At 39.0% G+C, this 27,055-nt stretch overlaps 4 protein-coding genes across 4 annotated transcripts; 2 read left to right on the top strand and 2 right to left on the bottom strand.

The window, feature by feature from the left end:
• Positions 1-11,189: 11,189 nt before the first annotated feature.
• Positions 11,190-13,008, top strand: GCK72_009554 (uncharacterized protein; the record flags this gene model as incomplete). The annotated part of the gene is made up of 4 exons (XM_053727431.1): positions 11,190-11,408; positions 11,833-11,988; positions 12,166-12,596; positions 12,645-13,008. The coding sequence occupies 4 exons, from the start codon at positions 11,190-11,192 to the stop codon at positions 13,006-13,008; spliced, it is 1,170 nt and encodes a 389-aa protein (XP_053587008.1).
• A 438-nt stretch (positions 13,009-13,446) lies between these two features.
• On the bottom strand, positions 13,447-16,830 carry GCK72_009553 (uncharacterized protein; the record flags this gene model as incomplete). The annotated part of the gene is made up of 9 exons (XM_053727430.1): positions 13,447-13,646; positions 13,787-13,900; positions 14,011-14,115; positions 14,215-14,277; positions 14,479-15,443; positions 15,489-15,612; positions 15,660-15,762; positions 15,807-16,563; positions 16,616-16,830. The coding sequence occupies 9 exons, from the start codon at positions 16,828-16,830 to the stop codon at positions 13,447-13,449; spliced, it is 2,646 nt and encodes an 881-aa protein (XP_053587007.1).
• Positions 16,831-17,702: 872 nt separating this feature from the next.
• GCK72_009552 (uncharacterized protein) lies at positions 17,703-24,879 on the top strand (the record flags this gene model as incomplete). Its single annotated transcript, XM_053727429.1, has 17 exons — positions 17,703-17,821; positions 17,874-17,987; positions 18,035-19,349; positions 19,402-20,229; positions 20,306-20,847; positions 20,895-21,066; positions 21,114-21,392; positions 21,671-21,974; positions 22,019-22,329; positions 22,374-22,675; positions 23,544-23,682; positions 23,726-23,859; positions 23,903-24,045; positions 24,091-24,155; positions 24,199-24,486; positions 24,529-24,723; positions 24,778-24,879. The coding sequence occupies 17 exons, from the start codon at positions 17,703-17,705 to the stop codon at positions 24,877-24,879; spliced, it is 5,352 nt and encodes a 1,783-aa protein (XP_053587006.1).
• On the bottom strand, positions 24,854-25,212 carry GCK72_009551 (uncharacterized protein; the record flags this gene model as incomplete). The annotated part of the gene is made up of 3 exons (XM_053727428.1): positions 24,854-24,861; positions 24,910-25,022; positions 25,073-25,212. The coding sequence occupies 3 exons, from the start codon at positions 25,210-25,212 to the stop codon at positions 24,854-24,856; spliced, it is 261 nt and encodes an 86-aa protein (XP_053587005.1).
• Between the last annotated feature and the right edge of the window lie 1,843 nt (positions 25,213-27,055).

The following is a 27,055-nucleotide window of genomic DNA, read 5'->3' as shown; positions in this document are numbered from 1 at the left end:
GCTTTCTTGTTTTCTATCCTTTTTCCAACTTTTAATTTCTGATATTTCCCTGATTTCTACTCTTTTCTTGTTTACTCCAAATGAATCTTTCAAAACTATTCCAAAAATGTTGCGGAATCCGTTGAGAAAAGTTGAGAAAAAGTAGGAAAAGGATAGATGTCAAGGGCGTTGCTAAGCAGTGAAAGTTGTAGCATTCGACCATTTCGGAATCAGTGGCCATGACTGTCAAAAGGTACTTTTTTGGAGAAATAGGAGGAGATTGTTTTGAAAGGAAAAGAGGTTGAGAATTCAATAGGTTCCACTACAAAATCGAATTCAGAATGAAAGATTTGTACTGTAGTTGAGACTTTGAGACAATGCAGGGTTAAATCCAAGTGTTTCCGGACTGGCATGAAAACAATTTTGCCGAAATTCCTCAAGTATACTGTAGTTCATATTGTCTCAATTCTGAACGATCTAACTCAATATTAACCAATTCGAAAACTGAATTCGATATCCAAACAAACTAATTTCCGAAGCGTTTATCCCTCTTCGATGTTCGTCTCTCTGCTTCCCGCACCTGTACACATTTCATTCCCTTTTTCTCGAAAAGGTTCCCATTTTCCGATACACGTACAGGTAGGGGAGGCAAAAGCCGTATGTACACACACATATATTCGAAGAAGAAGAACCCGCGCATTTCACCATTTCTGGTTAAAACGGAAGAAGACACTGTATTTATTCTTCTTATGTATTGTTTTATTGTTGTGAACTCGAAACAAGGAGAGAAATTGAGATGCCACGTCTTACTTCCGTTTTTATTTGCATTCCCTTACTTGGAGGTTTATATACGAGAATACGTAATATTGTCTCAAAGATGATCTCACACCAAAGTCTTCCTTCTTATTCATGGTGTGTACTCATGCATTCTTATATAATTTCTCGTGTTACTAAGGTTAACTCATCAAGATCTTCTTTGGTTTTACGTAATCTTTATTCAAGTCTTTCTGTTAGTTTCTAGGTCATGAAGCTACGCCATTTTCAACAAAAATTGTTTCTCTCGATTAACCAAAGTACTCCCAGACTCATTCCAGTTACCTTCCAAATACTCTCATTCCAATTTACCACCCATACCGTATTTGACACTGCCGAGTGGTTTGGCCACCTTTTGTTCGAAAAGTGCTCACTTGACGCATGTTTTATGTACATGTTTTCTTCCCCTCCAACAAGGTTAATTCTTCTTTCCAACCTGCCACCAGATGGTCATGACTTCTCTCATTAGACAGAGATATATCTATTTCATATAATTTCAATATTTCATACCTGTACTCACTTTCCCTCATATCATCCCATATTTTCCTTTCGTTCGTCATAATCCGCGCACTCATCGATCACTTATGAGCCACCGAAATCTGGCGGACAGTTATATATCTGCGTCTCTCTAATCTTCTTAATCTATTCGTTGGGGTGTTCACACATCTTGATGGTCACCTGTTTAGAAACCACTTCTCGATGATAGATGATAGTGGTTATCACAACGGAAAATTGAATTGGCGGAAGGAAATCGGTAGAGAAGAAATGAGGAGAATGGCTTCCGGTCTTCACACTTTACTCCTGTAGTACTTTTTGATGAGTTCTCCTCATTTCTATATTTATATTAATAGTCTTATTTCTGAAAACCTGACCAACATTCCCACAGCATCTCGAAGATTACTCAAACTTTTAAAGCCGTCTAGACCAGCAGATGACTAGAGAAAATTGTCAGAAAGAATATATCAGAGTATGAGAGTAGAAATGTTCTATTCACACCAAACATTTTTTAATTTGCATAAAAACATCTTGCTCCGAGCACTTATCAAGCCTCCAATTCCCAAACCATCTGGTATCCAAAACTCTTTTTCTCTTCTTTATCCTCATTCTTCCACTCGACTCACTCCCTCTTAACTATTCCACTCATATGTAGAATAGTCCACCCCTTCATAATTATTCGAGGCCATGCCAACCACTGTTTTCCCGCAGATGCCCCCCTATAACGTGGCCAGGTGTCCGAATACATTTCTAACTTTTTGTTTGACTTTTTCTCACCTGCCGCCCCATGATTCTTTCTTCTTTTTGTTCATTTCCTCTTATGGAAAAATTGAAATTTCGAATCGAATCAAATATATTCGCTACCAGAATTGTAATGTTTGCCGTTTGCCTTTTTGTCCCTTTTCTCAAACATTTATTTTCAAGTGGTCAGCAAAAAAGTATAAATATTGCAGTTACGGTATGGCTTTTCACACCTTCTCATCTTTCTCTCTGTTACGTGTCATCTATTGGGGATTACTGTAGATTCTCGTAAGTCCAAGAAGGTATTTTCTCTGGCTGTTGAGGGAGAAAATGGCAGATTCTGAGAGTGTGTCACAAAGTCACAGATTGTTTCATGTTTTTGAATATATTCTAGGAATTGTACATTTAATCTAGAACATACTGAATCGACTATTTTTGCGGAATTGAACTCATAAAAACATTTTCCGAGGCTTCAATATATATCATCGTCTTGACTTAACTGTCCAAAGTGAAAATTTATGAAGTCAATAATAAAGTTGGCACACCCAAACTTTTTTTACTCCGTAACATACTTCTAAAGCTAGCCTTCCAAATAAAAACAAATGTATTTTATCTCATCATCTCATTCTCATCACATCCAAGTTCAACCATAACTTTGACGCCTTTGAATAACAAATCCTAATAAATCGTATCTCAACTCGTCGTCCTTCTTCTTTTCCTCATTCAATATTTCATTCTCACCTGGTCTTTCCTCTTATTCTTTGTCTTTTTCTTCCATATATTTCTTCCACCAGTCCATCAATCGGACGAAAGCTCATTACGCTTTTCCTAACAATTTCCATTTTCCGGTGACAGACGTTTGTCTCTTTTCTTCCTTTTTCTAAGTGCTCTTCTCGTTTTCCGGTCATCAGATGACCGTCTCTTTCATTTTCTTCTTTCCACCCTCATTTTTGACACCGTCCAAAAGCCAGATGGCACGGAAGAGGGAGCGTCAGAACGGCGCCAGGACGCCAAGAAAAGGGATGCATCTGTCTAGAGGGATATGTAGATGAATCAGTGAAAGAGGAGATATGTAGGTGTCAGGACAGTTGGTTACCCCCAAAGATAGACAACCAACCAGCTGCCACGTGTCACGAAGAGTTAGTGCTGACTAGTTGATATCATTTGTTTGGTTGTCAAAGTGGTAGGTTTCATTTTGAATATATAAGCAGAATTGCCATTTCATCCCATTTCTAAACTTCTTCGCAACAAAATAAGTCCATTTCAAAAAGTCGTCAATCAATCAAAACTCGGCGAGGAAATGCGGCATGTAATGTGGTGTTGAAAGAGATATGATTGGTGTGAATGTGCTCCCAAAGGGGTTTCACCATCGGATATTTTTAAAAATCTTCCCCTTTTCCCCTCATTTATATTTCTCTGTTCACAAATCTCGGGTCAAGAATTCTTTCTCAGAGAAACCTATATCCATTGAAAAATGTGTCCTCAAATGAAGAATTGAAGTAACAAAATTTGCATAATCCTTTGCAACTTCTTCTCCATGAACATCCATTCTCCGTTCTTTTTCCCTCCCGAACTGTTTGTTCTCGTCGACCTTTTTCCCTCACGGCAGGGTATCCGAAATCAGAAGAAAAAAGACATCGATGGATTGAGAGAGTGGTCACAGACACCGCTAAATCATTTGCAAACATAACAACATGATGAGGGAGAGAAGGTATCACTTCGTGATTATCATATTAGTAGTTTGCCCTTCTTCTTTTTGTTTTGTTTGTCCTCAACCTTTTTGTGATGATGCTCCGCTTTTTTGTTGAGTCATTATGTTCCAGCTTAGGCCATAAATATGAATAAATATGGACAGAAATTGATAGTATACTTGGATAGTCTAGATTTTTATAGAAATATTTTCAGTTTTTCTGTTTTAAAACATTTTTGTAATTTTCGTCGAGATGATCAACTTGGAAAGTATGACTTGGAATTACAGACGGTCAGTGAATCTCAATATTTGAGAATTCTGTCTTGTCTCTCGCTGCCCAAACTAGCATTTTCAACTGAAAAATGCAAAAAATATCACTTTTTTGGGTAGGAACACCCACTTGAAAAATAATTGTGATCCAAAGTTTTTGATCTACTTCGCAGCGCACCCAAAAAAGTACGCTTACATTTCTAGAACCATCCGCATGCACTGTATCGCTTTCTTCTGAACTTTTAAGTTGAGTTCCTTCCCGAATCCTCTAACTCATACTAGTACATTCCATAAAATCTTCTAACTTGTAACAAAAAGTTCAAAGTTTGTCCTTTTCTCGACACATCTTCTTCTTCTTCTTCTTCTTTCTATCTCACTATACTATGTTGTTGCTTCAAACGTCTCCAAAATTGACATGATATTAGCATAGTTTCCTTCTCGCCCTCTTTTCTAGTACATATTCTTCTTTCCGTTCCCTTTTCACTCTTCTTTTTTCTATTCTTTTCACCCGAATTTGTTCCTGTCATTTTTGATGAATGTGTTCCTATGGACACGTGTTGCGTAACACCTTCCGTTATCATACCCGTTCAGTCGGCGTGACTTCAAAAAGAAGACGACGATTCCTAGTACTCATTAGTCGGTCATCGTCTAGTTCCTCTCAAGGGAAAATAACGGAGGGTCATCATAGTAAAAAGATACGAATCTGTGATTATTAATCGCATGTACTTACACTTGTTCTTTTTTCTTCTCATACTTTTACGATGGTCCCTTTTGCGCGAAAGACACTTTTTCTCTTCTTGATCTCACTTTTACAGTTTACCGAAGGACAAGGTGTGGTAAATCAACCAACACTGCCAACTGTTTTCGATTTGCCTTTCTACTAAAAAAAAATTAGCCGTTGGCGGAGCACATGTTCGTCGGCAATCTTTGAAGTGTTGCCACGTCACGCACTGCTCCCAGATGTGTTTGGAGCAGTTTTTGACGGTGGGGGTGCGCGACTTTTTGTGTTTGATCATCTGCCGACGAAGGCAATTTGGAAGATGAAACAATGTGTGAAGCCGATAAAGTTTTGGTATTAACGGAAGAGGAACACATGGTTTTTTAATGTTAGGCTAGAAACAATGACGTTTGGCTGAAATCAAATTGGGATTCCTAAGCAGAAAACTAATACCATTTTTATTTAGATTTCTCTATCCACTCACAAGTCTAAAATTAAGCCATCAATCTGCCACGTGTCCACACATATGTCTCTTATCTTATTTGGAATCTTGCTCCAGTATTCATCCATCATACCGTCTGAATGATTACATGTTTCCACGTCACTTTCCTTCTAATTGTCTTCACTCTACCTTCTCTCTTTTCTTATTTCTCACCTGAACATTTTTTTCTCCATTTCTTTCAACTATTCCAACTTTCAGGTCATTCCTCGGAGACGTTCATTTTCAAAATTGAGCCAATTTATCAGCTGGAACAAGAGAACAAGTACTAGGTCAGTTTGAATTTCTAACAATATTCTCTTAAATTGCCTTCAATCTCCTTTTTTCCCTTCTTTTCTCTTCCCCTTCTTCTCCGAATTTCCGTTTGGGCTCCGCCCATTCTGACTCCTCCTCTACTATTTCTCAGTACCTACTAGTATATCCATTGTTTTTCGATTCTTTCGAAAACTAATTTCGTTTTTGAAATCAATCAAAGAAATATAATATTCTTCTTTATCTATTCTATCTACTCATCAATAAACACAACACAAAAAAGTGCGGTGGCGGGAGAGAAATTAGAGAGGAAAACGGAGCACAAAGTTGGCACTTGCTCTCGAAAAACTCCCTCCTGCGCACGGCTTATCATGCTCATCAACTCATCTCACTAATCATTCTCTTTGCCCCCTCTTGGTACCCCTTTCTTAATTTTTTCCGCTTACTGACCGGTCTTTCCGCACCCATTCTCTAGGTACTTGTCTTAGATTCGTTAGTTTTCAATGAGATGCTCTTCCTCTCTTTTTGTTTCCTTTTCTCGCCTTCTGATTATTTGATTGCTTAGTTCTCTTATTGGTTCTTATGATTATACAGTAGATTATCGTCTCTTTTAGTTGCCGATGAACTCTTCTTTTTCTCATTGAGTTTTTTTGTTAGACAATAACACAGTATCTTGAATACCTCCTGACTTCAAAAAGTTTGAGTTGGAGAGCTCTATTTAGTTCGAATCATGTACAGTAAGTCACAGTCTGAAACTCACTAGTTGGATACTGCCATCCCCCCAATTTTCTAAGACAATCTAAAAGAAATCCCTCTATTCTAAAAATAATTTTTGAAAAAGTTCCAAGGCATAAATTTCTATTAAGATAAGTTGTTCCTCTCTATGTTATTTCAACTTAAAACCACAGCTCTTCTCATCCATCAATCTCTTTAAATTATCTCTGTTCTCTCCTTACTTTTCCCAATCTATTTCATTTTAGTTTCCGTTAAATTTGCCTTTGTTCTTCCTCTTCTTCGTCTTTTCCATCTTCTCCTGCTCGAAATCATCCAAAGAAACCAGAACCAGATGTCCTTATGTTTGTTTCCGTGTGATGTTGGTTTAAGTTTTGGCTTCTAATTTCTCCCTCGATCAACTTTTTTTTCTTGTGCAAAAGAATGAGAGTTATCTGAGACAAGTGAGACTAGAAGAGCGATTTCAGGAAATTCAATGTAGAAGTCAAGAAGAGAAGAAGCACATTCTATTGACGATGATTTCAATGTGACACACACACGAAAAGATTCGATTCTAGATAATAAGAAACGAGAGAAAGTCATGAACTAAAAAACAGAAGACGTCTGTTGAATTTAATGTTGAAAAAAGAGGTCTTGAAAATGATTTCTGAAGATAAAGCTTTTTTAATTATTTGGAAATCTATTCATCCATTTAAAACAAACGTAGACTGAAGAATTGTAACTCATCTTTCCCATCAGAATATGCAACTTTTGTTTCGCAACCTTATCAAAAATTCCATCAGAATGTATGTGTTCCTCTCTTCCAGTGACCACAGCTGTTGTCCTTCCCACCCTTTTACCCAATTCTTCTTCTATTTCCAAATCTTCAACAACTCCTTACTCTTCTTCTTCTTCCTTCTTCGAATCTTCACCCGAAGGCTCAAAAGTTTAATCGTTCGGAATCGTTGCACATTTCCTCTATGTGCTTGCGCGAGCACATAGTGTATCCTGTTTCGGAGAGAGACCTCTCAGTGAACATAATTACATAATTACTCTGGTTGGGCACGAAAAGCGGCAAAAGTGTTTCTTCTGTTTCTTCTTGCGTTTCTAAAATTCTGAATCACATATTCTCGAAACCCATGGACTTAATCGCCGTTTTGCTTCTCCTTTTTTCGGCAACTTTTTTGGTTTCCCACGTTTCAATCCGTAATCTTTTCGCTTTTTCTGGCAGCCTTTTGGTCTGAGGCCCCTCAAACTTCCACTTCAAAAACTTCAAAAAGATTAAGGGAAATATGAAGAACAGTTGTTTTGGTGTATGTCACTGTAGAATTGGAACACAACTGTCATTGAAATCTAGGATTTTTGGCGTCAGATGGTAGCGAAGAGAAGGTTAAAAGCTGGTGGGAAAGAGTGTTGTATTTCGGTGAATTTGGGTGACAGATTTGAGATATTGGAAGTGTCAGGGAGAAGGAGATAGTCGACTGGAGAGAATAAGATGTAAATGCTCCTGTGAGAAAAGATTTTTGAGAGAAAATTGGAGGAAAGTTTACCGAAATCAAAATAAATATAAACAACAACCTTTCTTCCGGTGAAACACATGCGGTATTGAAATAGTTGTGGACATTCATTTACTAATCACGTTCAGACATTTTTGTCTATCCGTGTAGGTACAGTAATCAGCAATCGAGCCTTTCAACTTTCTTGTTTTCACCGTCTATTATTCTTTTAGAAACTCCCAAAACCTCTATCCCAACTCTCCTCCCACTTTATCTCCTCCTACTTTTTCCTCTCCTGAATCCCCTCTGAATCTACCACCATCTGCTTTGTGCCATCTCTGTTTTTCCCACATGCATAAATATTTTCGCTTTTTCCTCCCTCTCACTCATCCTTGACACTTGTAATTACTAATTACACACCTTCTCTCTTATCTCCGAAATGCTCAAAAAACAAAAATTCGCTTCCCGATTCACGTTACTTTCCAGTTCTCCCCGCGAGGTGTAATAATCTTGACATCGGATCCAATGATTTCAGGTGAAAGACACAGAAAACTTGGACTGTCTTGTTCTTTTTCCATCCTTCTCAAGTTTCTTTCTCAGGAAGAAAATAAGAGAGATGAGGAGAAGAAAGTTTCAATGCTTGTTGTGTCACCTAATTACAAATAAGAAAAAAGAGAGAAGGAGACCGGACTATCCTGTTAATAATAGACCTCAATCGCGCTTTTTTGTAGATTCTCCGGATGGATGAGAGACATAATTAGAGATCTTCACTCACTTTTCAAGGTTCTAGCTGTATCCTGAGAAATAGTTTAATCCATTCCCCCTAATGAATTCGCATTCTCTGATTACCCAACAACAACAAATAGACAAACTTGACCCGCGGTCTCCTGTATCATCAATGTACTCACCTAATCCGTTTTCAATTTAATGCAAACACTATTCTTTTATGATCTCTCTTTTGAGGTTGCTCTAATCTGTAAGAGTGTCCTCCTGTTGACATTGTACTGATCGATGAGGTGCATTTCTTGTAATCGAGCCGCTCTTCTTTTTCTTTTTTCTTTTATCTTCATCCGCCGCTCGCTTACCTCCTTTTTTCTCCGTGCGGAAGGTGTTCGCCTGCCGCCTTTCTTTCCGTCCCGAACACATCATCTTGACCCTTTCTTGGTATATTCAGGTAATTAATACTCTCTCTCGAATACAAATTATTTTCAAAAGAGAGAGAGCTATTTCCTTTTGGCACTGATTTACGATGAAAGCAATAAAAACAAAACTACTTTTTTGCATTTTATGCTCTTCTTGAGTAATGGTTTTGAGCAATTGTCGCGTTCTTCTTCAAGTGAATTCGTATAGATTTAATGGATTTTTGAAGGTTTTTACTCTAGGCGAAGAACCAACGAAGATCTTTTTAGAATTGAGGTCACTCAAATTCCATCTGGTTGATCTCTATCTTTACAGTCAAACAACTTTTTTATGATGCATAGATCTAGATAATTATTCAATCGAACCCTAAACTTGTCATACTTTACAATCAGCTCTGGAACCCTTGTGACCTCTTTGACTCTCGGTTCCTTCTCATTCGAGGTAATAACTATTTTATAGTCGTGTCATTGACATTTGCTTCATTTCGTTCCTTCTCAACTCACCGTGCTTCTTTCCTTTCTTTTGCTGAGAGTCATTTCCACCCGATTAGTGTTCATTTCCTCAAGACATTTCCTCCACTCCGGACATCAAAAAGAGTCCCCACCGGTCACATTCGTTGATCCGTACACCCTGTTTACCACTTCTTCCACTCCTGATACTTCAACTTCGGAATTCTGAATCCGTTCAGTTCTTCTCCATTTTTTCTTTTACTTTTCCCCAATTTTTGCCTCTCGACGGCGCGGCGCACAAAAGTGGAGACCACTTGATGAGCACGGGCCGTACAAATAGACACACTCAAAGCAGTGCTTCTCTTCCCTGTTTCAATTCAGTTTTTGGTAGAAAAACGAAGAAGGAGAAGAAGCAGTGTATTTTTGTAAGTACTTGCTAACCAAGTTTGGTATTAGAAGAAGAAGAAGAAGAAGAAGAAGAGGGATACTGTAGGGCACTTGCCTTTGGCGGAGCAACTGTTCAAGATGTTGGCTAGAGAGTGAACAGATTAGATGTGTGAGCACGATAGGATCATAAAATTGGATTAAGTGGAATTGGAAACCTGTGGTTTGGTCTCAAGTTTAAAACTCTGGTTTCGTGGATATCGGCCAAAATGGTTTCTAAAACTGAAAATGTAGTATTTGTTCTTCACACCGCACAAAAATAAGATTTTTCATTAGCGTCTAAAAGAAATTCCAACTCTCAGTTACTGAAAATGGAGATCTCACATTGGGAATACCAAGTTGATTGACAATGTGCAAATGAACAGCGTGCAGTCTCTTTTAGTTTCCCGCCATCTCGGTCTCTTCAATCAAAGTCACATTTTCATACATTTCTTACAAAAATCACCGACAAGTGGATGTGCATCGAAAATCGCATTCCTCTTCTCTCTTTCTTCGTTTTTTCCATTTCCTTAGTAACACTTGGATGTCCTCTTTTGACACTCTCACTGTTTTTTTCTTTTAACTAACACCTTTTGTCTAAACGGACACCTTCTCACGCGGGCGGCACATTCTCATCTTTGTTAAAAAGGGAAAGAGCGGACTACTCCATTAGATTCATTAGAATATTCTCACAATCCATAAAACAGTAATCCGTTTCCCAACCTCTTCTCTTCATCGTGTAATCCAAAAAATGAACGAACGGGCGGTCCGGTCCACAAAGCTTTCTCCACACATTTTACCGCATAATCCCCTTCTTCGAGCATCAAATTGCACCTGGACACTCGACCCATGTTCTATTCATCTCTCACAAGAAGGTGTCTTATTTTTCGCCTCTTCTTTTCCGTCCCCTATACATCTTCTTATCTAATTAAATGATCATCCTTGAGAGGAGTTTTTCACAACTTTTTATTAATCGCTCAATGACATGCAGAACTAATTTGCGGCCCCTCGTAGAAGAGAGGTTTTAGATTCTATCTATTCACTCTTAACTAACAATTTACTAACAAGATTCGAAAATTCGAATTAATCGATGATTAAGGCATTCCCTCTACTTCCGTTATATCGACAGTATTACGGTTTTATGATCTCTTTTACTGCTCTTTGACTGGTAATCCCCTCCTTTGCCTCCATCTTCTTCCCCCCGAGAATATTGGTCCAACCTCTTCCTTCCTCTTGTGTTCTCACATAACCCAGTCTCTTTTTCTATTTCCGTTGACGTGGCAACAACATCCATCACCTTCTTTTCATTCTTCATTTTTTCCATTTCCTTCTCATTCAATGTACTCACTGATGGAAAATGAAGGATAGGAATGCGAGAGAAAAGGGGTGGTCCCATCAATTTTTCATCAGTTTTTCTTCTTCTTTTCACTATAAATGTAGTTTTGCATCCTATTCCATCCGTAAACTCGTAAAACCAAAACAACAACTTTAACACATTTTTGATTATTTCAGAATGCGATCTCGTCTCATCCTCTTACTTGTACTATTAAGTGCAACGCATTGCTTTGCGAATCAGTTCTGGTTGAGTGTTGAAGTGGAGCAGATTGACTGGACTGATGGATGTTTGACAACTGCATTATGCTCTCATCCGAGATTTCAGCTGATCAAAGATTTGCTACCGGTTAATGAGAAAGTTACAATGAATTGGCCAATTGTCGAACATTTTGATAAGGTAAGAACACTATTTCTGAATTTTATAAAGGTTTTATCTATCTAGCTATATATAAGTATTTTCAAGCATCTCTAAAATCCATATTTCAACCTTAGAACCGTGTCTATCCAACACCTCATAACCGTTTTCCCATTACTGTCTCCTCTTTCACTCCGCCAGGTTCTCACCCAAACATCCGTCAATATCCGTCAAAAGGTGTCAAGGAGATTCAAAGAAAAATGACGGGTTTACGTAACTGTAATTAGCCAGAGAACACCTTTCCTCTCCATGCGCACATGCCTCTTTTTATCTTTTTGCCGCCCCCGATTAAGACTATTGCGTAAGATGGGACCCTTTCTTTCTTGTGTTTGTTGTTTCCTGTTTTTCACAGTGTGACATCACAAAAACCCTCTTTTTTAAAATTAATAATCTCTCATGATTTCAGGAATCTCATCGTCCATTCGTCTCTTATTGGCCATCAGGACGTACTGAGGATATCTCAATGTCCGCCCAAGTTGTTGGAACAGATCGGACCTATGGTTTCCCGAGAATTTGTGATCAATCCCCCTCTATCAGAATCTTCCCAGAAGAGCATAAAAAGGTGGGTAAAGAACGATGAAACTGTTCTACCAATGTGTGTACCTTTTAGCGGTTCATCTGGTGACGTGGTATTGTATTCTGTTGATCGATTGCCACGTCACACCGTTTTTGAGTCAACATAATGCCGTTTAGAACAGACAAATATTAGATGAGGTTAACAATTTTCGATCCGTTTCAGATTGTTGCTCATTTGGAAAAAGAGAAACCAACTGGAAAACCGCCGATGGATTCATTAAAAATTAAAGTGAAAGGGAAATGCTTCAATGCAACGATGACTGTTGTCAAGCACACAGAAAGATGTCCATGGTGTCCAGATCCAAAAGAAATTACAATAATTGGACAAGAACCGGGAAGTGAGGCAACTGGATTGAGAGCTGGATCGGCTGCGTGGCTATTCGGATCGTCTTCTTCATTGATTTCTGATGATCGAATCGTTCATATCGGAGTATTAGTTCTTGCAATTGTTGCTGTTTTGGCATCAACTGCATTCGCTGTCATTTTGGTTATGTACTTGAGAAATAAGAGATTGGTTAAGGAGACACTCAAAAAACCGAGATTTCACCCGTATATTTCGGTTAAAGGGCACGAAATTGCAGAGGATAATAATAGGTACAACAAATTGAAAGAACTGATAAAATTCATCCTTCGAAATTCCAGATACGATCTCCCTTGGGAACAACAACAACGCCCGTTGACTTATTGGATGACGTCTTCTAATAAATCATCTGAATCCACAATGACATCTCCGTTGGATTCTGCTTCATCTCTTCATGGAAGTGGAAGTCATCAGAATCCGAATATGTTCAACTCGCATCATCATCAGAATCCTCATCCGGAAATGTATCATTCCACGTACACACGTGATGGATATCAGACGTATCGCCCACCTCCTCCATCAGTTCATCCACCTATTTTCCCACCACAAACTCAACTTTTCCATCCTCCAACCTATTCAACACAACGTCATGTAACATCTCCAAACTCTTCGAGGCATGACGATTCTGGATTGGAATCTGTTTGATATCTTTGAAAAGTTTTACTCTAAATTAGTGGATTTGTAGTTTCGTTTTATTCGTTTTACGGGTTATGTCAAAAGAAACCGGTGAAACTCCCTTTCGAATAATTTTCAGTTTTTTCTCATTAATGTTTCTTGTAAATATATCTTTCTTCACTAACTCTTAATTATCATAATATTTTTAACAGAAATTATTGTATTTTTTTAATCCAATAAATTTGTATTTGAAAATTTAAAAACTTGTTGAATTCAGAAGAATGCTGTTAAAACATTTTACTAGAAAATCGAAATTTACGAAGTAATAGACAACACGTAGATAGCAAGAAAAATGGGAACAACAGTGGTTGAGAATGCACAGGGATATCTCCAACCCTTAAAATATCGGGGAGAGTAAAAGGGTGGATAAAATTTTGGAGTATCTACATTAGGAATGAGAAAAAGTAACTATTGGAATGGATTGGTGCCGCCTCCTTGCGGTTGATTCTGTTGTCCAAATTGTGGATTTGGTGGAAATCCTCCTTGCTGTTGCTGTTGTGGCCATTGCTGCTGCTGGTATGAAGGGAAGGCACCAGGGAAAGTTGGGTATGGAGCAGCGAAAGTTGGTTGATATTGCGGTTGGAACATCATTTGTGGCTGTGGTTGACCTGAATAAAAATTATGATATTGAAAACATTTTGGGTGAAAAGTATCTGACGTGGACTCGCAACTGAACGATATAAACTGTGAATTTACATTCTCTATTTTTGTTAGTATGGACAGACAAAAATTAAAACACAAAACACACCGTATGGCAACTGCTGTTGATAGTACCCAGGATGTTGTTGGAACTGTTGCATTTGTGGTTGCTGTTGGTATGGATTATAAGCAGCTTGCTGCTGTGGAGGAGCTCCAGGAGTTGCTGAATACACAGTTGAATTTCAACAAATGATGGACAGAATGTTAGTTAAATAATGTAGAGGACGATGAACACATAGAAGGCATAGTAACAGCAACAGTTCAATTTCTTACCTTGCATCGACTGTTGCGTTCTTGGTGGAGGGATTGGTGATTCCACACTTTGATTCGGAGCAGCTGGGCGTGGTGGTGGTGGTCTTGGTGGAGCAGAGCTTGTTCCTGGAAAAATGATTGTTTTGAAAACGATGAAGACAATAAACTGAATATTGTCATAGTCATGCAATTTTAGATAAGGAAGCGAGAGCGCTCAAAACGGACCAGTTGTCAAATATGATGAAACGAGACTATTGACACCATCGACGACTGCTTTTGCTGCTTGACCTGAAATCACAAGGCACTGCTACCAAGAACAACAGAAACAAAAAGAAACTATAAAAAAAACATCACTATACTTGAAATATGAACAACAAACCGGATCATAGAAAAGGAATTTATCACATACCGTCATCTGAATATACTGTCAACATTTAAAAATTACATTTTCCGATAGGAAAATTTGCTTATTTGTGGAGGGAAACTCACCAGATACAATGCTCAACTGCAGCTGTCTCATCAAATCTTCTTTTTCTGTTTGACGAGCGAATGCGAAATCGCTGACTTTTTGTTGAAGGCGGACAAGAATTGGTGTGAGATCATTGTAGAATTTGGTTCCTTCTTCCAAATTAGCTTTCAGCTCGGCGTAAGCGTCTGCTGCCTGAGCCAACATCTTCAAGATTCGCTCTCTTTCTGCTCCAGTACTTGATCCAGTCTTTTCCCCAGTGAACTTGTTGTTTGCACTTTGAATTTCCTTCATCAATTCTTCCTGCTTATCAAGTGATCCTTGGACACGTCGTTTCAAATCACCGAACAACTGTCCTATCTTTTCTTTTGAAATATGCTCTTCATTAATTAGTTGGTTTTCAGCCAATGCCTTCAAGAAATCATTCGCGATATCGCAGTTGGTGTTTTTAAGTTCTTTCTCTAGAAGTTCTCTATCAGTAGTAACCTCGTTCCATTGAGTCATAAGCTCTCTCAAACGACGAACAGTATCAGTTTCTCCGGTGGAATGCGCAGTCTGTCCAGGAATTGCCGATCTGAGCTCCGACTCATTTTTCGACAACAATTCGATTCCTTGTCGATGAGATTCAAACTTTTCTTTGACCATCTTGTCAGCATTAGAAGCGGTGTGAAGTATACCACGGTACTTTCCAATTTCAGTAACGAGAGGTCCAGTAAGCTGATCGCTAGACATACGCGACCATTTTGTTCCCAGTTGCTTACGCATAGTATCATCACTCTCTTTTTCTTCGTTGAGGATACGGCTAGTTTCAGTAAGAATATCTTCGTTGCGTTGATAAAGTGTTGGAAGCTCAGAGAACAATCGCATGATTTCAGCACTTCCTCCATTTTGTTTAAGCTTTGCTGATTTCATCTTGATCGATTCTGGAAGTGTTTCCGAGGAAGTGACATCGTCGAGCGCGGCCGGTAGATTCAAGGATGCAAGAACCCTGTAAATAGTATTTAAATATTTGAACCGTGTAGTTAAAACAAACCCATTCATAAGTTGGGTAGCCTCTCGCATTCTAACAGTCTCCATATTAACGAGTTCGGCTTTCCTGGCATCGTATGACTGCATAGCATTGTGAACTTGGACAGGCACCAGAAGAGAGAACATATCTGGAAAATGATGAATTTCCGATTATTGATTTTGAAAAAAGGCTTACCTCGGAAGTTTGGTGTCATTGGGTTGACTATTGGAGTTGGTTTGGCAAGTGGAGCTTTCGGGAGGGCAGGCAGTGTACGGAAATCGGCAACTTTCTCGTGATACTAAATTTGACTGTTTTTATTCATTTTTCACCTTAGCTACTTACAATGAAATCGTTATCCTTCTTTGCTGCCGCATATGCTTTACTGATTGTTGGGTAGATGTCCCATATTCCAGTAATATCCTTCGGCAAGTATTTCTGAGTTGTCTCGAAAATTTTCAATGATTCGGCAAGACGAGACAGTTGCTCTCCAATTTGACGAGCTTCTCCATTCACTTCTGCTTGATGGAATTGGGAAAGAGCTTGGTAAGCAAGAGTTTTTCCGCTTACAATTGCGCTCCATTCCTTATCCCATAACCCACGAACAACATCTTTGGTCATCATCTTTTGAGCTTCGGCATAAAATTCAGCAACTTGCGCAGATATTTTAACCATGGAAACAGCCTTCATTTTGTCTTTGTGTCCTTTTATATAAATTGCCTCTTGAGCCTGTGCAACCATTAACGCAGAAAGTGCAGCCAATGTATCAGGCATGAGATCAGGTGTTGGCTCTTGTTGTACCATTCCAAGAACAGCATCACGAAGTCGTGCAAAAACTCCAGCAGATTGTTGGAACAGTTTCGCAGAGATTTTTATCTCATCGTCGGTATGGAATTGTTGCGAAGCCGCGATCTGTGACATTAGGGATCCAATATTGAAAAGGACAGCGGCTCGTTCGAATGATCCATCGGAAAGCGAAAGTGATGCTCTGCTCGAAAAAATACTTCCTTTATCAAATGCATCTTTCCATTTGAAAACAACAGGGTTTTGTGTAGCGGATATTATTATTTTACTTTCTATGGCAACCAATTGGTCGTAGTACCTGTAAGTTAGGAATAAATCAAATGTATTATCATCACTGAAACTTCTATTACCTAGTAAGAACATCAAGAGCACTCTGGTGCTTATCCAATGGCTGGCAACAAGCTTTCGATCGGAGTTTGTTGAGTTCCTGAACAGCTTCCGCCACATCCGTTCGGTTATCTTCCGAAGTGTTATAGACGTTATCAATGTAACTAGTGAGCGGTTTGACTAAGTCGACTTCATTTGTTGATTTCAGTGGTGCGCTGAGAAATCCAAATGTAGCCATCCTGAAAACAATATATATTTTAATTTAGCTATAATGATAATAAGAAAATGAAAAGATTGAGAAGTCCAAAACTTCAAGAAAAACGTTATTTCATGACTAATTCATAGGTTTACACTCATAAACTGAAAAGGAAGCAAAAAGACGTCATTTCAGACACTAGAATGCAAATAACGTTCGTGATACGGGTGATGAGTCACCAGTGCTGTCGCATGGGTGACCGCCCCTTAAACGATTTCGCAACTCGATTTGCTAGGGTTAGTGAGAAATCAATAGAAAAGTAAAGTAGAGTACAAACAACTTTTTTAAACTAATAAATGTTGCAACACAAAATTAGACTTTATGGAAGTCCAGAAAATGAGTTGATTTATAACACTTCACAGACTCGCCCTCCCGGATTTCTCAAGCACTTGGGTAGTCAAACAAATTGAAAGCATCGATGACAGCATTGAACCTTATACCGATGATTCAGAAACGAAGAGAGAAAAGTAGAACGATTTGAAAGCAATGTAAAGGTGATTTTACCGACTTTTGGGGCGAAGATGACAGCACCAGACTGATTTATAGGCTATTATTCGTTTCAAAGACCTCCTGGCGTCTTTCTACGATGAAAAAAAAAGAGTGCGAAGGAGAGAGAAGGAGAGGCGAAATGTTGCTTCAAAGTTGTGATCATCAAAAAACAACAAAAAATTTAGCTAGCAAAAAATATATCGCATTCGCGCTGTATTAGACAAAATGTCTGCGCCTCATCAGTTTGTGCACTCTCTCTCCTGTTAGGTTTACTTTCTGTTTTCGAAACGAGATTTCTTCTTTATACTTTTAAAATTCAATTCTGAAGGGTTTTAGGTTTTCTATCATTTTTCAATTCCAGGTTTATGTCTGAAAAACATGCAGATGACCGACTCGAAGGATCAAACGACACATTTGGAGGACTAGTCATAAAGAAGAAAAAGGTCGATGGAAATGATACTAAACCTAGCGAGTCATCCGGAAAGTGAGTTTAAATTAAAATTCTTTATCAAAATACGTTTTTAAATTTGTTCCAGAAGTTTGCTGGGTCTTGATAAATTAGCGTCAACGAAACGAGAAAACGCTAGAAAGCGCCTTGATGACGACGATGATCGAGGTGTCACAGAATCAGTGCGGAGAGGAATAGAAAAGTTAGTTGATTTGAACAATGATCAGTTTAAAATCATGTATTTTACAGAGTTCATGAAAAACATCGTGACCGAGATGATCGTGGAATGAAGTATAAAACTCGAGACGACGATAGGAGGAGAGATCATCGCTACGATCGTTCAGATCGGAGAGATGACAGTAGCAGAAGAGAATGGAGAGATAGAAGAGGAGATGAAACTCCGAGATTCAAAGTACCTGAAACACCATCGAGGATGAGCTGGGAACAGGATGATCGAGAAGGTTCTTCGAGAAAGAAAAACAGTTGGGATATGCCCACGCCACGAGGGGAAAGAGACAGAAAACGAGACTGGGATTCTGAACGAAGCGTTTCAAGTGCATGGCGCAGTGAACGAAGACGTAGAGATGACGATAAGCGAAAACGCTACAATAAGCCAGAGGACTCTGTCAGAAGTGTCAAGGATGAAAAAGCCGAACCCACTTTCCACGACGATGAAGAAAGAGCTCAATGGGAAGAGGAGCAAAAGAATTTGGATAGAGAATGGTACGACAATGAGGGTGCTTTTGACGATGAGTACAATCCATTTAATAAAGTTTCCGACGAGTTTGTTGAAAAACGTGAGAAACAGTGGCAAGAGAAAACTCAAAAACCGAGACTGACTGTGAAACAACAAGCGATCAAAAGAGAAAATGAACTCTGGGAGAATAACAGACTTCATCGGTCTGGAGTCGTTGCAATGGCAGACGAGCTATCAAGTGTTTTCGAAGATGAAACTGACGAAAATCGTGTAACAATTCTTGTTCAAAACATCGTACCTCCCTTCCTCGATGGTCGAATTGTATTCACGAAGCAAGCTCAACCAATTATTCCGGTGGTTGATACAACATGCGATATGGCAGTTTCAGCAGCAAAGGGAAGTGTGGCCGTTAGAAGGCGAAGAGAAATGGAAGACAGAAAGAGGGCTCAAGACAAGCATTGGGAACTGGCTGGATCCAAACTAGGAAATCTGATGGGTGTCAAGGAGAAGGCTGATGAAACAGCGAACCCTGAAGACGATGACTCTGGAAACTACAAAGAATCTCATCAGTTCGCATCGCATATGAAAGACAACGAAGCCGTTTCAGACTTCGCTATGGAAAAGACAATCAAACAACAAAGAGAATATCTGCCAGTTTTTGCATGTAGACAAAAAATGATGAACGTCATCCGTGAAAACAATGTGGTGATTATTGTTGGAGAAACTGGATCAGGAAAGACAACTCAATTGGCTCAATATCTGCTTGAAGATGGCTTTGGTGAATCCGGATTGATCGGATGTACTCAGCCGAGACGTGTCGCCGCGATGAGTGTCGCTAGACGTGTAGCTGATGAAATGGGTGTCGATGTAAGTTAGCGCTTTGAGCTTTGTGATAAAAATAAATAAATACTATTTTCAGCTCGGACAAGATGTCGGATATGCCATCCGTTTCGAAGATTGCACATCAGAAAAAACCATTATTAAATACATGACAGATGGTATCTTACTTCGTGAATGTCTTGGTGATGGTACTCTTGATCAATACTCAGCAATTATCATGGACGAAGCTCACGAACGCTCTCTCAACACAGATGTTCTTTTTGGTCTTCTCAGAGAAGTAGTGGCAAAGCGAGCTGATCTTAAATTAATAGTAACATCAGCTACCATGGATGCAGATAAATTCGCAGACTTTTTTGGTGGAAATTGTCCAACTTTCACGATTCCTGGAAGAACATTTCCTGTCGAACTGTTTCATGCAAGAACTCCTGTTGAGGATTATGTAGATGCTGCTGTCAAACAGGCCGTTACGATTCATTTAGGTGGTATGGATGGAGATATTCTCATTTTCATGCCAGGACAAGAAGATATTGAATGTACTTGTGAAATGATCAAAGAGAAATTAGGAGAACTGGATGAAGCACCGCCGCTTGCTGTTTTGCCAATCTACTCGCAACTTCCCAGTGATCTTCAGGCTAAAATCTTTCAAAGAGCTCCCGGAGGGATGAGAAAAGCAATCGTTGCTACAAACATTGCAGAAACTTCACTGACAGTGGATGGTATTCTGTTCGTGATTGATCCAGGATTTTGTAAAATGAAAGTTTACAATCCAAGGATTGGTATGGACGCTCTGTCAATCTTCCCTGTGTCACAAGCATCTGCTAATCAGAGAACTGGCCGTGCCGGACGTACAGGACCTGGACAGTGTTATCGTTTATACACTGAAAGGCAGTTCAAAGATGAACTATTGGTGAGCGTTTTATTCAAAAATAAACTTTAAATATTGAGTGTGCAAATGACTTTGTTGTAAAAATCACCTTTTTCAGAGAAGTACTGTGCCTGAAATTCAACGAACGAACCTTGCTAATGTTGTTCTTCTTCTCAAATCTCTCGGTGTTGATGATCTCTTGAAGTTTCATTTCATGGATGCTCCTCCACAGGATAACATGCTCAATTCAATGTATCAACTCTGGACACTCGGAGCTTTAGATAATACAGGTCAACTGACTTCCATGGGACGCAAAATGGTAGAATTCCCACTTGATCCGACACTTTCAAAAATGTTGATTGTTTCGTCTGAAATGGGTTGCAGTGACGAAGTGCTCACAATTGTGTCTATGCTATCGGTGCCGGCAATCTTTTTCCGTCCGAAAGGCAGGGAAGAAGAAGCAGACGCGAAAAAAGAAAAGTTCCAAGTCCCTGAATCAGATCACCTCACTTTCCTTAATGTTTATCTACAATGGCGTGAACACAAATACTCTGCCAAGTGGTGCGCAGATAACTATCTGCATGTAAAAGCTCTGAAGAAAGTTCGAGAAGTCCGTGCTCAGCTGAAAGAAATTATGCAAGATTTGAAGCTTCCAATTATGTAAGTTATTATATAAAATAACTTCTATAAACTGTTTAGATTTTCAGCTCTAATGGAAATGAATGGGATATTGTTCGAAAGTGTATTTGCTCTGCTTATTTCCACAATGCTGCTCGTCTCAAAGGTATTGGAGAATATGTCAACGTCCGTACTGGTATTCCATGTTTCCTTCACCCAACGTCAGCGCTTTTCGGAATGGGTTTCATGCCTGATTATGTGGTGAGCTAATCAACTACTAAAACAATTGCAACATTTTCTTTTTTCAGGTGTATCACGAACTTATCATGACCGCCAAAGAGTATATGCAGTGTGTTACAGCTGTTGATGCAATCTGGCTTGCGGAACTCGGACCTATGTTTTACTCAATTAAGGAATCAAAGCAATCTCGTCGTGAACAAAAAATGGAAAGTGTTCGGACAGTTGAAACGATGGAAGCGGAAATGCGAGAAGCGCAGAAAGAGATGGAAAGGCGGAAGGAGGAAAGTGACAAAGCATTCAAACGACCAGAGTCTTCACGACGCGTCGTTGAAGTTGGATCGAAATCGGTCAGATCGGAGAGAAGAAAGCTATGGGGACTTTGATCTGTTTCAATTCTCTTTTTATCTTCCTTATTGTATCGGGTTTCCTCTCCTGTTGTTTTTGTTTTCGATGTTCTTTATCACTGATTTTCTGTAGATGTACTATTTATTTCTAACATAAACCTTATTACAGTATTATCATGTTTTTTTTCTGGAATACGTATTTGGTGTGAATCCATTGTGTTTATTGAATATATATATATATATTATTTTCTAATTGAAAAATTCTAGTTTATATTGTTTAGAGTTGGGAGAAGATGAGCGGCGAAATCCAGGCAAAAACAATCGCTAACATTCCACCAGAAATCATGTCCCAAGTCATGACGTGGTTAGAACCAGCGTATATTCTCAATTCGGCACTCACTAGCATCCAGATGGCTGAATTTGTAGTTCGTAGTCTACCGAGAGTTCGTGATTTGAAGATAGGAATCTCGAATGACGATTTCAGCGGATCATTCCGGGAAAATTCTATCGAACTCCAAGTTCCACAAGTTAATCTAAAAGCAACTAAAACTGTTTTGAAGATTCTGCTACATCATTTAGGAAATGGTAAGTCATGAGTTTTCTTCCCAGAAACACCACATTTGTTTTAGAAATAGAATCCCTTCATTTGGAAAACGATTTGACAATCGGTGAGGTGCCTGATGACTTCATCGCTTGTGTGCTTAATTGTACAAAAGATGCTCATCTTAAGGAACTTGTGCTCTCTGATATTGATTTGGAAAGGATTCATACTTGGACTCTGACACTTCTTGCTGGATTCAGAGAGCTTGAAAAAGTTGAGATAGAAGCGTGCAATTTAGGAGAAGATGCAAGTCCTTACAATACTGAAGCTAAACTGCTCAGATATCTTCAACCTTCTTTCCAAACACTTACCCAAATTGACCTAAAAGGAACACCGCAAGTACGTCGATCAGTCAAATTTTTGCAGAAAGTTTTTATTTTCAGATAACTGATAATTTCTCTCGTCGTATATCTCGATCGTGCCCAAATCTTGCTTACTTCCGAATCTCAGGATGTCCTCTTGTAACCACCCTTTCTGCTCTTCCATTCATTGAACTGACACGATTGCGTCGAACTGATAAACTGGATGTACACATGGATAACACAGATTTTGATGCCGACCAGCTAAGATCATTCATGCATTCTCCACTCTTTGCGTCAACAACATCTGAATGGAGGCTGAACCCAATTGTCGTTTCTCTCGGATTCCAAAAACCTGCCGTTCTCGCTACTCACTCCAGCAGAAAGTACGTACTCATATTTGTCTGAATTTAGGTTCTGTCCTAACAATGTATATTTTCATAGTAGCTTCGAAAGCATTGTATTAGTTGTACATTCAATTCATTATTATTATTTGCTTCATATTATCATAAGTTTATATTCTTGGTGTGTACATTCATGTTCTAGGTGAACAATATTCCTCGGTGTTTGTATATATTCCTCGGTGTTTGTAGAATAAGTCTATAACTAATAAACAGTTTCTATCGATGTTCTTATCAACTCCTACAGCTCTGAATGCCCTAATCGTAGTGCATGAATCATTCGTTCACCAAACAACATTGCAGTTCACTATGTCTTCTCTAGCTCCGATACAACGTGGACACTGCCCTTCGCTGGTCGCAGCTGCTATACACAACCAGTTCATCGATTTTTCCGTCTCTTTTTATTCTGTTGGGAGAGATGTGGCAAAAACTTATTTTAACTGCTGGGTCGGACTCACAAAACTTGATATTTCGACAACAATTAGCTTCAATTCCTACTGACAAGTTTTGTGAATCAGTTGAAGTTGTAACAGATGAATCTCCTGGAATTCGGATTGGGTCGGGAGGTGCAACTCTCAGTATAATTCGAACTGCACTGGAAAGTTATCAAGCAGAAGATTTGCAGACGAAAAAGGTAGAATGCTTATAGTTTTGAAATAAGACAACTTTGTAGAAAAGTATAGATTCTTCTTCTTCATTCTGGAGGATTGTCTCAACGGATGCCTCATCTATCCGCTTTTGGGAAGGCTTATGGAACACTACCGAATTCTAAGACAATTTTGGAGACTAAGCTGGAAATTTATGAGTAACTATTTTTAAAACAAAGTATGAGAAAAAGAAAAAGATAGTTTAGGACAGATCTACTTGGGAAGCTTCCTGAAACTGGCGGTATTATGATAACTGCGTCGGATGTCATTGAGAATATGGAGAATGCAAAAAAAGTGAATTCTGAAGTGGATATTGTTATTTTCGCACATGTTTCATCTATTGAAGTAAGTGATCTGAACAAAGTAAAACAAGGAATGAATTCAACAGGTTGGAACACAGCACGGCGTTTTTGTGATTGACGAAAACACAAATAAACTGAAACGTGTGCTACAGAAACCAACTGTTGATGAAATGAAGGAAGATAAAGCAATTAGAGAAGATGGAACAGTACTCACCGACAGGTTTGCTTAGTTATACTGTTATTTTCGAAAAAGCAATTTACAGTTGTTACTTTCTGACTTGGAAATTTTGTGAACGATTGCTGAAGATTCCAATTCTTCAGACACCAGTTACTGAAGAGTTGTGCTGTTATGGAGATTTCATGAGACCTATGGGATCTGATCCGAAACTAGATTATATTGAAAAGTGTAAAGTTTAGAAGCGTCGAGATTCGTGAATTCCGAAGTTTTCAGCACCGCAGAATGTTCGAGCTTATCGTAAAGCATTAGCTGGTATTTTCAGTCTTGCAAGAGTAGAAGTGAGTTAAACAAGATTTGCCAAGGAAATAATAAAACTGTCAGATATCCGTTCTGGGAGACAACACGTTTTTCCATTTCGGAACTTATCTTGAATACATCGAGAGCCTCATGCCTAACTCTGAGTTTCGTCGTTCATTTCCGAATCTTTACAAGACCAATATTATATTTTCGAAAGGAGTTTCCGCAATTCCGGACTCCAGTTTGGCAGAGTATTCTTCTGGAGTTGATTTGAAAGTTGGAGAAAATTCCGTTGTCAGTGGGATAGATTCTGGAGAAGATTCGCTGAACTTGCCAAGAGATATTCTTGCATTCACAATGGCACTGAAAGGGGTAATTTGAGGAGTTTTATTTACAACTAAACGTGGTTTTCAGGGAATGTTTGTCAGTGTGATAGTTAAGATAGATGAAGATATTAAAAAGAAAAGTAACATGGTAAAGTGGAACGGACATAATACACGAATTGATGGGCATTCATTATGGGAAGCACCGTTATTTGAGATAGGCGAAACTCGTGCAAAATCATTAAAAGCAACGTTGAGAGAATGGGAAAATGGGATGACGGAAACGGTGAGAGTTATGAATTGTAAGAAATTATGGCTTATATAAGAGGAAATATTTTAGAGATCCGAGAGAATATCTATCGCTGAAGCAGTGAAAAGACATGATTTCGAAGCCGATCTGGAGTGGAGAAGAAGTCTCACTGATCTGAAAATACTTGAATAAGTTATGTGATTTTTTAAATAAATGTGATACCGGTTGGGACTTCGTTATTATTTTTCTTCTTTTCGAACATCCGTTGTCGGAGACTTTGATGTCGAGGCTTTTCGTCTTTTTTAGTTGAGTCGTTTATTTTAGTATCCGAGACACTGAAAACCACAATTTAGTGTGCTCCGCACTTTGAGTTGAGCTATTTTACTTATTGACTTGAATTGGAGTCCTTTCAATATCTTGGCTAGGTGATCGTGGATCAAGGCATGTTGACGGATTTGTGGATCGTTGTGGGGTAGAATCTATAGTTTTCTTTGAACTCGAAGATGATGAGAACGTGTGACCCATTCTTCAAAAAAAATTTTTGCTACAGATGGTCATCAGAACAAAATTCTATAACAGAAAAATAACAAAAAGTCAGACACGAAAAATAGAAAACTTATTTCAAATTTTCGGTGCACTCTCGTTACCAAACAGTTTCATCGTAGAACTGACTCGTTACCAAACTGTTGCATCGTAGAACCGTTTTCAACTGGAGCGCGATTGCTTACTTGGCCCCTTACGGCTTTTTGCGTGAATAAGTTTTAGTTTTTGTTTATTGTATAGTACAATAAAGCTAAACAGAACCTACTTTTCATAAAAAGTCAACATTTTATTCGCACAATAAGCCGTAAGGGGCCAAGTAAGCAATCGCGCTCCAGTTGAAAACGGTTCTACGATGCAACAGTTTGGTAACGAGTCAGTTCTACGATGAAACTGTTTGGTAACGAGAGTGCACCAAATTTTCGGTGCACTTTCGTTACCAAACTGATTTGATGAAGAACTGATGCAACGTAGAACGATTTCGTTGCCAAACTGACTCGTTGTAAAACTGTTGCATCGTAGAACCGTTTGTCAACTAGAGCGCGCTTGCTTACTTTGCCCCGTACGGCTGATGGCGTGAATAAATTTTGGTTTTTGTTCATTGTATAGTACAATAAAGCTAAGCAGAACCTATTTTTCATAAAAAGGCAAAATTTTATTCACGCAATCAGCCGTACGGGGCAAAATAAGCAAGCGCGCTCTAGTTGACAAACGGTTCTACGATGCAACAGTTTTACAACGAGTCAGTTTGGCAACGAAATCGTTCTACGTTGCATCAGTTCTTCATCAAATCAGTTTGGTAACGAAAGTGCACCAAATTTTCCGCTTTATTCCGCAAACATCGCACGCCACTTTCGCGTACAAGGCGTTGCATTTGACGAACAATCAAAAAGAATCGTAGGAAGTAAATAGGAAATAAACAAACAAAAAACGGGAACTACGAAATAGGAAGAAACGGTAACGAGAGAAAGAAGAGAACCACGAATTTTTATGCAATAAGTTGCGAAAGCTTTGTGCCATACTTGTAAAATAGTTAAAATGTGTTGCCTTGATTATGTGGGTGTCCGTATCAGTATATCGTCGGATTCTTATTCACACGCTTGTGTTCAACATTCTAGTTTAGTAAGCGCGTAAAATATAGTCACAGAAAGCGTGAGTTTGAAAACTACGTTCTACGTGTTCTCATTCTTACGATTTCGTCATAGGCCACCGCCACGCCATCGCCACGTCATGACTTTGAACACGTCATCAAAGGCGGGAAAATTTCCCAAGGATTGCGCTATATGAATTATTCAATCGTCTTCGCTCATATCACTTGGTTCAGTCGCAAGATAGGTATAAAACAGTTTACCGCCTTTCGTTTGCCTATTCATTCAGGTTTCTGAATGAATCCTCATAAATTCTACAGTCTTTAAGAATCCCATTAACCTGCATTCGATCCCCATGCTCCCACCGGTTATAGGGTTCTTCCATGTGAGGAGCAGTAGGCTATCTAAGAATATGCTGCCGGATGGATTCGTTTGCCCATTCATTCAGTTTTCTGAATGAATCCTCATAAATTCTACAGTTTTTAAGAATCCCATTAACCTGCATTCGATCCCCATGTTCCCACCGGTTATAGGGTTCTTCCATGTGAGGAGCAGTAGGCTATCTAAGAATATGCTGCCGGATGGATTCGTTTACCCATTCATTCAGGTTTCTGAATGAATCCTCATAAATTCTACAGTTTTTAAGAATCCCATTAACCTGCATTCGATCCCCATGTTCCCACCGGTTATAGGGTTCTTCCATGTGAGGAGCAGTAGGCTATCTAAGAATATGCTGCCGG

Source organism: Caenorhabditis remanei, chromosome III (assembly GCF_010183535.1).
Source record: "Caenorhabditis remanei strain PX506 chromosome III, whole genome shotgun sequence".
In the NCBI taxonomy this organism is placed as follows: Eukaryota; Metazoa; Nematoda; class Chromadorea; order Rhabditida; family Rhabditidae; genus Caenorhabditis; species Caenorhabditis remanei.
This window is presented reverse-complemented; position numbering and strand designations above follow the sequence as displayed.